Genomic DNA, 15725 nt, shown 5'->3' with positions numbered 1-15725 from the left:
GCTCTTTGATTGTCAATGTTTTAATGAATCATCAGGAGTCAGGTGCCATGAATTTAATTTATCCATTCATATTTATAAAATTATCCATCTCAGGAAATGTGACTACAGATGGTGCAAAATATATTTTAAAAATAAAATATAATCAACATTTAAACATCAATACAACATTTTTTTAAAAAAAAAGGCAAGGAGAGAGCAAGAGATACTAATAAGAATGGTACCACCTCAACTACCCACCATTCCATTGAGAGCCTCCAAGCCTGATACATAGCCAAGTTCTAAAAAATTTGCAAAAAGTCACAGGAATAAGCCAGCTTGACACTGAAGTGTGGGGAATGGTGTTCCATTAGGTGCATGCCATGGCAGAAAACGCCCGTCTTTAGGTTCCCACCAGATAGGGCTCTTTACCAGACAGAACCTACAACATATCTCTTCATCCAGATCTGTAATGGGGAAGAAGTGCTCCCTCAAATAAGCTACCACCAGGCCATATAAAGGATGTTAAGGTCAAACAGCTTGAATTGGATCTAGAAGCAGACTGCCATCAAATGTGCCTTGTGGAGTAGAGGTGTAATGTGTACCATTCTAGAGATATACAAAACTGCCTGTGTTGCTGCATTCTGCACTGGCTGAAGCTTCCAGGTGCTTTTCAAGGGCAGCCCCATAGAGATCACATTACAATACTCCCATATGGGAAATGACCAAGTATGAGTGACTGTGAGCAGAGTCTTCCAATCTAGAAATGGCCATAACTGGCACACAATACGAAGCTATGTGAAGGCCTTCCTAGCTACCATGAATTATTACTATCTCTTTTTTGCCCTCTCAGCTTCTCCCTGCACAGCAAATTTGGGAGTCATTCTGTTCTTGGAGAGTTATTGTACTCATAGTGCCCAAGCCATTTTACATGTCTTTCTGATATTCTATCGGGTTGCGTGCGCGGGGGGCAGGGGGAGGGGGGGAATAAAAACTGACTTTCAACACAGAAAATCAATGTACAAATACTTGCAGATTGAAAATTGGACCAAAGGCAAAAAATGCAGTGGCAACTGAAGCTTGCAAGTCAACAGTAATCATACATTTAAAAAGAACATACAATACCTCTGCATCTGAAAGATTTCAGAGTGTCTGCCTTGTGCTCACTTCAGAAACGCTATAGATATGGTGCTGAACTGTTTGTTGTCTTTCTATTAAGTGGAAAATAAGTTTTGGACATTGCCACTACTATATTCTTAATATACCCAAATGCCTTCAGCATAAATCAAGTCTTAGTTATGTTCACAATACTTGATAAAAACTGCTTGGTGGGACACCTTTTTGGTAATGTCTCCAAGTAGGTTCTCAGAAGTAAAAAAAAAAAAAAAAAAGCTCAGATCACCAAGGACTTCACAATTCAACCCTGCACATATATTCTCTTCTGTTGAAAGTCATTGCATTTGGTAATGTATAGAATGTGTGTTTGCCCAAGATAATTGTCATGAAGAAAAGTCAGGAGTGCTATACGGGCACATGAAACTCATGAACAGTCAATCATCCATTCTGTCCACTCTGAAACTCATGAATAGTCAATTATCCATTCTGGAATTCATTCAAACTACAAGATTAGGGCTGAGTCGTCTTCCTCTATTTTGGAATGAGTGTGTCTGAAAGAACTATATTTTAATGTGTCTGTTTTCCATTTCCAGCACCCTATTCTTTTGTGACTATCCTTCGACTTAATAGATGCAGGAATCCTATAGCTGGTCTGTTTCAAGGGATTCCTAAAACTTCAGTGCTTAAAATATTAAATACTTACTCAACTAACATCTTCCATTATTTGTTATTCTGGAAGCAAGAGATCAGCCAATAGATTTTCTGTGATCCAATGTTTTATTTTGTTTGGGCATTCCTTGGCAGCGCTGGATTTATGCTTTTAAAATCCAGCAATCTATTAAATGTATTTTGCACACTTTGTCTTACAATTTTGCATATTTTAAAAAACAATGTTAAAATTAATCCTTCTGCACCTTAATCAATAAAAATAACATTTATTGCTCATTACTTCTGCTTTTAGCACCTGATGTATAATTTTCAGACATGAATCTTTTGAACATACTTGGAAATTATTCCAATTTTTCTGATAGAAAATCTTAAAAGTGGCAGTCTTAGTATAATCTGAATTTTAAATTTGACACCAAGGCTTAATTTATTTCATATTTACGTGGAGCAATTACCACTTACGATGTTGTGTCTATTTCAGGTAAAATTAGTGAAACCTGACTGACTAGCCCCCTTCACCAAAGATGGATTCGAAAATATTTAATTAAATTCTTTGGAAACTATATTGCACTAGCTTGTATGAACTGTTTGTATATAAAAGCTTATTTTCATCACGAGAGATTCTAAGGTTGTGACAGAGATCCATACCAGATTCATTATCTTCATAACAGGAAATACTCCACATGTACTCATCGTGATTCACATAAAGTGAGCCCGGTTTCAATAAATAAGAGAAAGGGGACACTTCAGGAGTATCCTCTGGGCGCTGTCCTCTGCATTACAGAACCCCTACTTGTCCCTACTTGATTTTAAGGAAGATGTTCATTGTTACAGTTAGCTTCCATTCAGGAGAAAGTTGAAATAAATATTTGGATAAAATGCCTACTCCTAACAGAAAACACAGACTAATACAAATGCTAACGCCTATCGTGACAGGTATGATGATACAGAAAATAACAGAAACCAGTTTTAAGATGAATCATCACCATTGTAATGTATTTTATAGGCTGATTTTAATCTTTCCAGGGAGATCTTTTAAAACCTTCCTGGATCTAGACTAGTTTATCAGTGAAACTGAAGTTTAAAAAAATTAAAAACTTCCTGCTTTTTTTTAAAAAAATCTTTATTTCACTGGCTCTCTACCCTGCCCTATTCTTCCCTCCCTCCAGACTTCTGCTTATATCAGCTAGGCAGAATGATTAACAATCTGTGCCTACAATCTGCCTCCTCCAGATATGCCAACCTGTCTTTTGTTCTCCACTCCCTAGGCAGCCTAAGCGACTGTTCAATGCTAAGAACATATGAATGACTCTGGAAATGTCTAACCATATCAAATGAAATGTCTAAGAACCTTTCTACCTCCTCCCACTCCCTGAAAGAAACTCCCAAGGAAGCAAGGGAGTCCTTACCATGACCGCATGCCTACAATGCATGCCTTTTTATAAAAGAGAGCCAAGCCCCTTGCAAGCAAACTTTGCTTCAGATATAGCACAGGCTACAATACCAAGCTGACCATGGGCTCAAAAGAAGTAATGTGGTAATACTGGCACTGCTTATCAATCTCCAGCCTTTCAGTCAAGGTTTTGAAGGTTGAAAGTATCCTTCAAAGACTTCGTCAACATTCGCATTCTCATACGCAGGAGGTGGAGTGAGAGGCTCCAGGCGTTCCAGACGCTCTTCGCTCCCTTTGAGTTCGTGAGTATCCGAGACAAAGCGTTGCAGTCTTGGGGGTAGGACCAGTCGGAGGCGCAACCTCGAGTACAGATCTGTTTCGGAGGCCCGCCGTACACCTGGCTCCACTGAGACACTCAATGCCTCCACCACAGTCTCTCCATGGGCAGGAGGCTCAATAACCACACTATAGGGAGGGGGTTCTCCTTGGGTTATTCCAGGACTAGATGTAATGGTCCAAATTGTGGGCGCTGAATCTGACAAGTAGCCAGTAGCCACCACTTCCTCATATGTTGGCGCTTCACAGGTTGTGTTGTCTCTGTATTTAAAAAAAAAATGGGAGGAAAGTTCAAAATAACTGCTTCCTGGTTCCATGAGAAACAGTTAACTATTTTTTTTTTATGAGACACAAGCAAAATTCTAAATCATTTCAAGCAACTGGGCTCATTGTGTCTAATTTCTACTTAATCCCCATAATTGCATGCTATATCCCATTTAATTATTACTCTGCAAGAATGCAAAAATCTTTTCCCTTTCTGTAAATTATGCTAATGTATTTCAACTTCAGAACTATCACTGAAATAAATAAGCAGTGACAGTAATCTAGGATTCTTCTGGTAGATTAAGTGACTTACATATGGATGAAAGCATAACAAACAACAAAATGCTTAGACACATTGTGGTAGAGCATAACTGAGACTACGTCCACAGCTTAGTGTAATCCAAAACCATTACAGAAGAGCTTATCCCACATTCTGGCCCAAACCCGGGGGGGGGGGGGGGGAGATAATGGCTTTTTAAAAGTCTTATGGAAAGCCATCCTGCAGTCAGTACTATCCAAATTTCAGAGACTATATTGTTCCAAAGAGTAAGCACTGTAACAGAAATTATGCTTTCCAGTTCCACTAGTCAGAATGTTTTCAATGGAAGGGACCTGAAACAAACTTACTTTGCTGGATTGTCATTTAAAACACAGCCCAGGAGTCTACTTGCATTCCTCTTGCTACAACTGAGAAACCCCTAATTCTGGCTACCACACAGCCTCCCCAGATGATCACAGAACATCAGATGATCATTACTAAAAAAATATGTTTTGAGGAATGGTCAAAAGAGCTTTGCCCCATTTTACAAGCTTTCTTGCCACAGTTGTTAAGTGAACCACTGCAGTTGTTAAGTCGGTAACGCGATTCTTAAATGAATCCAGCTTCTCCATTGACTTTGCTTGTCAGAAGGTTGCAAAAGGTGATCACAGGACCCGAGGATGCTGCAACCATCATAAATATGAGTCAGTTGCCAACCGTCTATATAGGCAACTATCATAAGTGTCATTATGATGACCAGGATTCATTTTTTTCAGGGTCAAAGTTACAACTTTGAATGGTCACTAAACAAACTGTCATAAGTCAAGGTCTACCTGCAGTTCAATCTTATCTCATGGATCACTTTTCAGATGTGTTGGGATTACAGAACCGAATTCCCAGTCAGCCCATCCTCTATGAAATTGGCTTAGAATTCTCAATTTTCAATCCCTCTGGAGAAAGGCAGGTAATGGTAATATGAATTAAACTCTCTAGCAGCATCAGAGTAGCTGCCTTGAGTCCGATTTTACTACAGAATGAATGAATAAAAATGCGTGCATGTCAGCCCTCAATGGGTATATGAAGAAACATTATGATGCAGATACATAACAGTGAAGGGTTAATGTCTTCATGTCTTTCCTTATACATATCCCAACATGCTTGAGCAATCATCACTGGAATTAGGTTTCTAAACTAGAAAACTCCTTGGTATATGCCAGCTTCCCTTAAACTGGTGTCAGAAATGGATGCAAATATCCTGTGATTAAGATATGTGGAAATTAGCACAACTATGTGGTCTTACCCATTGTGATTTTGTCTTCTTGGGGCTGCCTGGGCCTCTTCTGCATTCTGATGTGTCAGACAATGTTCAGCTGCCACACTAATGAGGTAGCCAACCAAACACAAGCCCCCTGCTACAAGAAAGAAAACCCCAATAGGATTGATTTCAGAGGAGATGGCCAGCATGGTTATGCCAATGAGAAGGGTGGCTGAGAAAAGCACCAGCAGGGTATGACGGAGACCCTTCCAGCGTGACGCTGACAACATGGCAACACAAGTGGGAGTAACAGTTGTTGACAGGACAAGGCAAAGCAGCTGGTAGTATGGATGCCTGTGAAAGAGAGGAAACATAGTGCACAGAATAACACATGCCTGTTTATCCACAGGACCGAAAATATTCATTACATGAAATGCTAGCACCTGATGATGTGACGAACATGTGGTTTGTGCAGCTTAAAGTGCTATAGAAGCATACAGGTAGTCCTTGATTTCCGACCACAATTGAGACCAGAATTTTGGTGGTAAGTTGTTGCATTTACAAGTCGAGCCACCACATGATCGGACACTTTTACAAACATTTTTACAATGGCTGTTAAGAGAATCATGTGATCATTAAGCGAATTGCCTGGTCATAAATCCAATTCCAGATTATTCAAAGTTCGGGGAAGGGGGGGTGTTTCCAGGAAAACAAAAACAAAAAGCATCACAAAATGTGATCACTTGATTGTGGGATGCTGCAACCAATTGTAAATGAGAGCTAGTTGCCAAGCACCTGAAATGCAATCACATGACTGTGAGAATGATGCAGTTGCCATAACTTTGAAGACAGTAACCTTAAGTAATTTTTTTGAACTCCATCATAACTTTGAATGGTTGTTAAGCAAACAGTCGTAAGTCAAAGATACTTGTATGGCAGATTGAGAAGAAACACAGATTCAAGTAATGTAGGCTAGACTATGAACTTAGCTACCATATTTCTGAAAAGATGGTAATATCATTAGTCTGCACTGCAGTCTCCAACAGTTGAAATGGCATCCACCAAAACAGGGTGATATGCATAACTCAATGCATTTCAAAACATTAAGTGGTTAAGGAGGGTGCTAGACACAACCATTCACAGTACTTCTCATTTGTAAACACTTATCAATCCCTACTTAGTATAACCAGGAAGAAATTCAACACTACATATATTCTGGTAAAAGTCAATGGTTACTGTATGGGAGATGTAATCTTTTAAATACTAGGGTAAGGATCCAGTAATGTCAAGGATTTTTTAGAATAACAACAGAAAAACAGGGAGATAGACTCAAGGGTAGAGGAGGAAGGAAGAGGAAAAAACAGGCAGGAAGAATTATACTTTGCTAAAATCTAAGTTGGCCATGAGTAAGTATAGAAATATAATAAATGAATGGATGAAAGGAAAGGAAAAAGCAAAACAAGAGAAAATAGGTTTTTTCTTCTTATAGTAAGGACATTTAATAAAATGTAACAGAATAAAAGACACAAGAATATAACATTTCCAGCCCACTTAACCACTCAAACTCCAAAATATAGTCATGCGTGATTGGTTGACTAGCCTTCCTTAGAGTACTTGCTCACCAAGTACTCTAAAGCAAATACCAAGTAAATGAAAGAGTTAGAGGAGAATACAGATGACTTGCAAATGGTTTTTATATACCTGGAAATACTCTATGTCCTTGAAAAGTCACACTCTTCAGCTAGGTTGGGGTGTGGGGAAGCTTGTATATGTGTGCCTTCAACTCATTGAGGACTCCTGGGGACTGCCTGGACTATTGTAAAATTACTATAGTAAAACTAGCCTAAAGGTTAATTTTTTAAATCTGTTTTTTTATATACAACTCAAAAGGTAAACATAGGACTAGAAATCCCAGTTTCCTGGCTTCTAGGCCAGCATCTTAACTACTACAAATTTGTTGTCCTGCTATGATTTTCAGAAGTGGTTTGTTCTTTGCATCTTCCTAAAGTTGAGGGAGCAAGAGAAACTGATCCAAAGTCATTTACCCAATTTGGTGCCTAAGGCCAGACTAGCACTCAATGTATCCCTGCTTCCAGCCTTATGCTTTTAACTTTATTTATTTATTTATTCGTCAATCGCTTACAAGATAATAGGTATAAGTATAAACATAGTTATGAATACATGAAAAGGATACATATAAGAAAAATAAAAAGAAACAATAGGACAGGGATAGTAGGCACATTGGTGCACTAATGCACACCCCCTACAGACCTCTTAGGAAAGGGGTGAGGTCAATAGTAGACAGTCTAAGGTTAAAGTTTTTGGGGTTTGGGAAAGAAACCACAGAGTCAGGTAGAGTATTCCAGACATTGACCACTCTGTTGCTGAAGTCGTATTTCCTACAATCAAGTTTGGTGCAGTTAACCTTGAGTTTGTATCTACTGTGTGCTCTTGTATTGTTATGGTTGAAGCTGAAGTATTCATTGACAGGTAGGACATTGCAATGTATGCTTTAATATACTATATTTAGATCGGACTGAAGGTGGCGTAATTCTAGGTTTTCTAGGTCTAGAATTTCAAGTCTGGTGGCATAAGGTATTCTGCAACGAGTAGAAGAGTGGAGAACTCTTCTTGTGAAATATTTCTGGACTTTCTCAACTGTGTTAATATCAGATACATAATGTGGGTTCCAGACTGATGAGCTGTATTCAAGTATTGGTCTAGCAAATGTTTTATATGCTCTAGTTAGTAGTGTGATATTACCAGAGAAAAAGCTACGTAGGATTAGGTTAACAACTCTTAATGCCTTTTTGACTATGTAGTTATAGTGGGCTCTAGCACTTAGATCATTAGAGATAAGTACTCCAAGATCCTTGACAGAGTTTGGTTCATCAACAAGGTCTTGACTATTCAGCTTGTATTTAATTTTTTTATTTTTTATTTTTTTGCCAATATGTAAGACAGAGAATTTATTTGTTGAGATTGTTGAGAACTGTCTCTCAAGTTCAGCTGGTTCAACAGCCTGAAAAAAAATATCACAGTAACTCTGAACATAGGGTTATGTAGACAAAGGTCTGGGAACTCGCTGGAAATGAAATCATTTTGTGATGTAGAAATTCTGTTGTGATCTAAGGCAGCAGTTGCAGGAGTTAGTCTGCTCTTTATTTGCTTTCAGCATTTGCAGCTTGTATACTTGTAAATAAGATGCCAATAGGACCTAGTTATGTGTATTCGCTTACACTCCAGAGTTTTATTAACATAAAGTTCTCACCTGGGAAGTGTGATTGCTCAGGGAAAAAGAAAGTGTGCAACCTTAAGTCAAAAAAAAGTATGATTTTACCCAAAATGAAAATAGAAACCATCCATCAGAGCATTGCATTAGGAGACGAATTACATGAATCAGGGGACTGTGGAGGATGAAGAAAGACACTGACTCAGAAAGAACCTTATTCAGTACCTGCTGAGTCAAAAAGTTGCCAAAGATTCTGTTTGCGAAAGACTTAATCATTTATGCAAAAAATATAATTGTAGCATGATTTATTTCAAAATGTAGTCTGGAATAGACTAAGGGATGACGAAAGTTTACTCAGATTGTTTGGGGATAAAAATGAATAGCATGTTCCTTTCAAATCGGAAGTCTCTCTCTCTCCACCCCCTCCCCTCTCTCTCTCATTGTGTCTCTCTCTCCCCACCTCCTACCCCCAGTGGAAGTGACAATGTAATTTGACCAGAGCTGAAAGATTGAGGGTGCCAGCACTGAAAGAAAAATTACTTGCTTTACACATGCACATAGAATTCACAATTCCTATATGAAGAACAGGTGGTAGCTGTGACTCAGGCTTTTGCACAACTTCATCTTGTGCACCAACTGCGCCTATTCTTGGATTCAGAGGTCCCACTCATGACTACCCTCTGACTATGGGTCTCGTTACTTGCCCAAGTCTGAAGTCCAATGAGAAGAGATCTAGATAGTTTTCTTCCATAGATCTTTGAAGTTGAAGCACTAACCAAAAAGAGAAGGTTGAAGTTGGGTTAGAAATTGTCCAACCTTGTGGCTTCTTGAGAAGAAGATAGACCTCCTTAGGAATAGAATAGAATAGAATTCTTTATTGGCCAAGTGTGATTGGACACACAAGGAATTTGTCTTGGTGCAAATGCTTTCAGTGTACATTCATCAAGAGTCAAGAATCATCAGGTACAACACTTAATAATCATAGGGTGCAATAAGCAATCAAATCACACTAGAAAACTGTCAATATAAATTGTAAGGATACAAGCGACAAAGTTACAGTCATACAATCACAAGTGGGAGGGGATGGGCAATAAGGAGAAGATTAATAGTAATAGTAATGCAGACTTTGGAAATAGTTGGACAGTGTTGAAGGTACTATTTGTTTAGCAGAGTGATGGCGTTTGGGAAAAAACAGTCCTTGTGTCTTAAGCTCAGATGAAACTACTCCCTCACTCACTGTTTGGAGCTTTGGCTTTGACTAATCAGGAGAGGCAGGTCCAATGGCTGCTCTCACAGGTCAACCAACTTCCTTGAGATGAACAAGCACAAACTCTTCTCAGATAACTGTGTCAAGCTGGAGTCCACTAAGGACTAATCCAAGTGATATTACCTGACAGATGCCTCAAATAATCCGAAGTCAGAAATGTACACAAAGATGCCTATCCATGCCTTGGTAAGATATGCTAGGTAATAATGAAGGAATGGCTCCTGAATGAAGGAATGGCTTATTACAGAGCAATATGGCATTAAGGGCCATTGAAAAATCAGTGGCCAGCACTGGAGTTGAGCCAGGAGTCTAAAAAGCAGAACTGGTACAACAAACTGAGTACACTTTCCCTAAGACTGCCCATACCTTGTCTCCTGCCATATCTCCCTCTGCCCATCACCAGCAAATAGCAACCTCCTATCCCTCGCCCCCATTGAATCAATCATCTCCAAAACTGAAAGTTCTCCCCAGGGTTGAAGTAAGATTCAAGCTATCTACTCTCTAACCAGCTAGCATGTCAGAAACCTTAATTCACTTCTACTCATGCATGGAGTGGAACTTAATGTAATCAATCACATCAATCAACATACTATAATTCAAAACCCTGATTTCATCCCACACTGACAACTGCAAACTGGCATCACCTGAGAAGAATATTGTTGCCTCTACTATGTCACACTCAAAGAGAAAACAGACATACCCTAAATTGGACATTTCCGGGCTGAAAAAAATAATCACCACAATCCTTCCTAAGCACCTGCCCAAAGTCCTAGTGCTTCTCAGTGCCTGGTCCTCTGGTGTCTTTACATGTAAACAGTATAAAAATCACCTCCAGCATTTGGATCAAAGAGCTGATAGTCCACGTCCTTGTGGTGCCAAGGACAAGGTGGGACGGGAGACAAGGTAGCACTTGTCATGTATTCCACAAAAGCTGTGGACTCAGGCCAGCAGCCAATTCAGTGCTTGGCAAGATTGAGGGAAATGGGAGAGGAAAATGACAAATTGGATGGATGAATAGAATCCAAGAAATTACTGGAATGTCTAAGAAAAGCTATGAGTTTTATTAAAGACAGGGAAAGCTAGCAAAGATTTGTTCAGTTACCCAGAAGCAAATGAGATTCAATGATCCCTAAATAACTGTGGGCCTTTCTCTGCTATTACATGCTATTTATTCCTTGTGTTGGAGACAAAGCACAATGCCACCATAAACTTTGATTATGCCTATCACCAACTCCATTTTTGTCTCTTTTGTTCTATGTCACTGTCAAGTTGTGTCATAGGGATTTGCACATATGTCGTCATTAAAATCAGTTGTTAGTCTTCTCTGGTTAAATTGTTATCTTCCTTCAGAAAATCACCAGGCAGTGGGAAAAATCAGCACCAATCAGGGCACTGCAGAATGAATGGGGTGTGCTTGGTTTGGGGATTCCTTTCTACCCTAGTCTGTCCCTCCTGTCACATCCCATCTATACATCTCCCAAGTTAAAATATGAAATTTTGAACAGAGAAACATTAGAATAGAAATAATTGCACATTCCAGAAGGCACGTTCTACCATGACTGAACAATTAATTATGTCCTCTAAAAAGGGCTAACTAAATCTGACTAGCTGCTGTGTAAGGTGAGTAAAACCAAACAATGACCAACAAAGGCCCAGTTTGAGGTTTCTTGTGATTTTCAGGATCTTATTTTGAGAAAAAAGTGACAATGCCATACTTGAAAACAAAAATACTGCTTCTAGCATAGTGCTAATCTGGTCCTGAATAAATACCACCACCCCTTTCTTGGTCAGATTAAATACTAGGGATATGATCTCAGTACACCTGCCTTGTTGGAAGTCTGACGATAAACTGGTTTTAAAAACAAAGAGAGATAGTGGCATGAGAAGAAACAAATGGGGAGAGCAAACACCGGCAGAGAAGTGAATTCGGGAGTGGGGGGCGCTAATGGCCATGCCAAATACTCACTGAACATGGCTCTTCTTATGTCTACAACTCAGGATAACAGATGGCACAATGTCACACATTTTGCTTGCCTTGAATCTGAGCAGGATAGAATCAATTGGGGAGGGGGGTATTTTTATTCTAATACATTAAAGGACAACACAAGGCTAGAGATAAGATGAGGAAAAATCTTGGAGCAATGAATTGGAAGAGATGAAATTTGTCTGAGCAGGATGAGGACTGCAAGCAGGGATCAGCTCCAACAACACATCAAAACATACACCACAAATGAATTCCATCACCTACTGCCATCTGACACAGGATTAAGAATGACCTCTGTACATGAAATGCTTAGAAGTTTACCTGGCCTGAAGTAACTGCCTTTTTACCTTAGAAGTGAAATAGCCTAATATGGATCTGGGTTATGGAGATACGAAGCCAGGCTTTATCATGAATGGAGCAAACAGGCCCTCTACTGCCTGTTAGGGGCATAGTCCTTAAAGCAAAAAGTTCAGAAGGAAAATATTCTTAAGGTATTCGGTGCCACTTGCACGATGTCCTTTTTTGGCCTGAAGGAAATTCCAATTGATGGAAGCTCTTCTCTTATTCTCCCATTTGCAACGATAACAGCTTTAATGCTGGAGTCACATTTCTTGGGGGTTAAATCACACACAGAGATTGCCTTGTGTACTTAAGCTCACATCTGCTGACAGCAAAAGGGCAGGAAAATTCCACTCTTCAGAGTCAGAAGGTGCTTATGAAACCCCAAATTAGAAAGGGAGGGAGGGAAAAAAGAAAAGAAAAGAAAACCGAAAACTGGGAGTGGAAGGGGAGAGATAGCAGGAGTTGCATAATGGCTCGAACAAATGAACTATCTGTGAATTACTGAAGTCTTTACTTCCATCCACACAGGTGCCAAGAAGCAGAACATTGTACATATAGTACAATGAAGTATGCATGCCATTCACATACGCATACAGTTTCAAATATTAAACCTTGCTGCAATCCTAAATATCATAGAATGGAGCAGATAATTATATAAAGAGTAACTAAGAATTCTGGGGGGATTTTTTTTTTTTAACTCACTTGTTTCTGGAAAGAGACTATCGACCTTTTGACTTCCCTGGGCCACATTGAGTAAAGATAAATTATCTTGGGCCACAAATAAAATATATAATATAATCAATCTATATAAAAACATTATTAGTTTAAGATATTGTGGGGCTGCATTACTAGCTGTCTAGGGCCGCATGTGGCCTGCAGGGCACGGGTTGAAGACACCTGCTATGGACTTCTAGATGCCTTCAGGTTCCTCATTTTAGGCTATGGCCGTCTAGAATAAAATGTGGTCATGGGTGGTATGAAACATACAGCTTTCTAAAATAATTTTTCATGAAAACAAGCATGTCTATGATGAGCAGGATTATGTGGTATGGTTTGCCATGAAGTGCTGGCTAACATTAGACTAGGAATCAAGAAACCTGGCATAACTCTCTTCTTGACCATTAAAGCTTACTGTGATCTACGTCCAGTTGAACAATTTCTTGGCCTAACCTGTCTCACAAAGTTGTTCTGAATTTAGATGAATAAATATGTGAGGAGGAAGCACTGTTAGTTAGGGACTAGAATTTGGAGGGGAACAGCTGAGGCTACTGTAGTGATACTGCTGGAGATTAAGGCACTGGGATTGTTCTAGTGGGGTTTTTTTTCAGTTTAGAGACAATGTTTGTGGTTTTTTTTAAAAAACATTCCCTAACGTTCTGTTTTTTCAGTGATTTGTTGAGGAAATTCGACTGTACAATTTCTAGAAGCCCTTCCCCCAAAACCAATTAGGAATTATCTGTGGCTCATGGAAGATAAGTAACAATTCCTTCCTAGAGTTATAAACTTTATAATAATATAACCTTTATATAATAAAAAGGAATATAATATGAATATTATATTAATATGAATATACACCTTTTGAAATCTTGAACAGAAAAAGAACAGCTGGAAGAAAAAAAATGTGCAAAAGGAAAAGGAAAAGCAAAGTAAATGCTGCTTCTGATTTCAAACTAAATACTATTACAACATGTTCTCATATTTTCTGATGACAAAAAAAGCTACAAATTGTGCAGTCAAATTTCCTCAACAAATCAATGAAAAAACGGAATGTTAGGGAATGTTTTAAAGAAACTAACACAAACTTTGTCTCTAAACTGAAAAAAATAGCAATCCCAATGCCTTAATCTCCAGCAATATCACTACAGTAGCCTCAACTGTTCCCCTCCAAATTCCAGTCCCTAATTTTCTATTGTCCAGCTTTTTTTTTCTAATAATCAAAACTACAAATTAAAACTGCATTTTTCTGCTTCATGTAAAAAGTTTATAAGGGGTTTGTTTTCAGCCATAATGTTTATACTGGTTTTTTTCTCTAATCAAAGAGGTTAATTTAGACTTCACCATTCAAACCATTTCTACATTGTGAGTAGTGCCGACCTTACCATATTTGAGTAAACGACAACTCAGAGTCTCATGATGTAAATTTTGCAATGTCCTTGTAAAAAATTAAGAAATGTTAGAGCAGTTATGAAAACAGACTAGGGTGATACCAATGTTAATGTATCTGAATGTTATATATCTAAATATAACAAGTGATATTTACAAGTTTCAGACTGAAGTTCTCTTAAGTTTTTAACAATATTTTGTTGTTATAACTCTGTTATAACAAAAGTACCAGGGATTAAGATTCATGAACATAGTAAACTCCGAAGAAACGTGAATAGGACTGCATTGTCAGCACATCAGTAAATTTTGTGAAGAAGATACTTTGATCTCAAAACTGAAGAAGCTTCTTGGATGATAAGCAAAACATATTCAAGGGAAAAAAATAACCAAAAAAATTCCGTTGCCTTTTGAAAAGCACCTTTGGGACATATTCTGATCTGCTTTTATGCTTGTCAACCATTCTCCAACAGTACCAGTTGTGTGTGTGTGTCTTTTCATATAGCTACAGGAAACTCATACTTAATGTATTTACATACTCAGCCCTCATCTCTCCACAGTCCTCTTTGCCAAAGATGCAATAAGCTATGAATACTTACCAGGCATGGAGATCCTATGGCCGATCCAGCCATGTGTTCTTGACTCCTGCTGTCATCTCCAGCTAGCTGTAGTAACTCCTTTGCCACTGTCTCCAGCTAAAGCAACTCCAACAACTCCTCACACTTCCTGTCTTCACCACTATTTCAGAAAGTCAGAGCAAAGACATAATTGCAAATTCTCACTCTTCAGCTTTGTTAGATTTTCCCCCCTCTCAGATAAAGCTGTCTTCTTTCAGCTTCTATCAATGTTCTTCACTTTTCTTTGCTGTCTTTCAGGCTAAGCTACTCAAATGATCAGGAAGCTAGTGAAGTAAAAGGGCGGTGTAAAGGGAGGAGAGAGGGAAGGAATGAATATGTATGAGGTTTGCCTCTTACCCTCCTTCCCCTATCGGGGGTTAATCTCTCATTCTTCTGTAAAAAGGCTTCAGGGACACCACCCTCCACAGGGTGAGGCTTTGGCCTAACTCCATAGCCTGTTCTTCATTAAACTGTTTATGAGAGCTATAAAGATATACACATTGTATCCTAGGTATTCAGATTGCTTGCCAGGTGCTGTTTTCACCCTAGCTTTTGTACTATTGAACTAGTAGCAGCCCAATTAGCTTCCCAGGCAAGGGAGGCGTCTGTAATTAAGAGTACCCACCTGATGAATACAAGTTTAGAAAAAAATGAGAGGGCAGGTGCTCAACAATTCTGAAAAAGTTACAACTGCCTAGTGGAAACATCAACAAGAGTCTGAAGATTCTCAGAAGTCTTGCTCAAACAGAGGAATTAAGCTTACAGCAATGATTCCTGAGCCCTGGTTTTCGGAGGGACTTCCATTAAGAAAGAAACACCATGCCATAATTCAGAGAGGTCCAAATGTTTTATCTTTAGGAATCAATGATTTATATCAAAAGACCAAAATCACTTCCTCTCCATCCATGGCAAAATTGT

The 15725-nt window shown here is 38.8% G+C and overlaps 1 protein-coding gene across 1 annotated transcript; it reads right to left on the bottom strand.

The window, feature by feature from the left end:
* Nucleotides 1–1388: 1388 nt before the first annotated feature.
* Nucleotides 1389–15096, bottom strand: TMEM139 (transmembrane protein 139). The gene is made up of 3 exons (XM_026720689.2): nucleotides 14790–15096; nucleotides 5311–5619; nucleotides 1389–3748 (listed from the first exon to the last, which is right to left on the bottom strand). Exons 2-3 carry the CDS (start codon nucleotides 5553–5555, stop codon nucleotides 3334–3336), a joined length of 660 nt encoding a protein of 219 aa, XP_026576474.1. The 5' UTR covers nucleotides 5556–5619; nucleotides 14790–15096; the 3' UTR covers nucleotides 1389–3333.
* Between the last annotated feature and the right edge of the window lie 629 nt (nucleotides 15097–15725).

This window comes from Pseudonaja textilis, chromosome 2, assembly GCF_049901715.1.
Source record: "Pseudonaja textilis isolate UNSWEBS1 chromosome 2, rPseTex1.2, whole genome shotgun sequence".
NCBI lineage: Eukaryota > Metazoa > Chordata > Lepidosauria > Squamata > Elapidae > Pseudonaja > Pseudonaja textilis.
The sequence above is the reverse complement of the archived record's forward strand: the minus strand, read 5'-3'. Positions and strand labels throughout refer to the sequence as shown.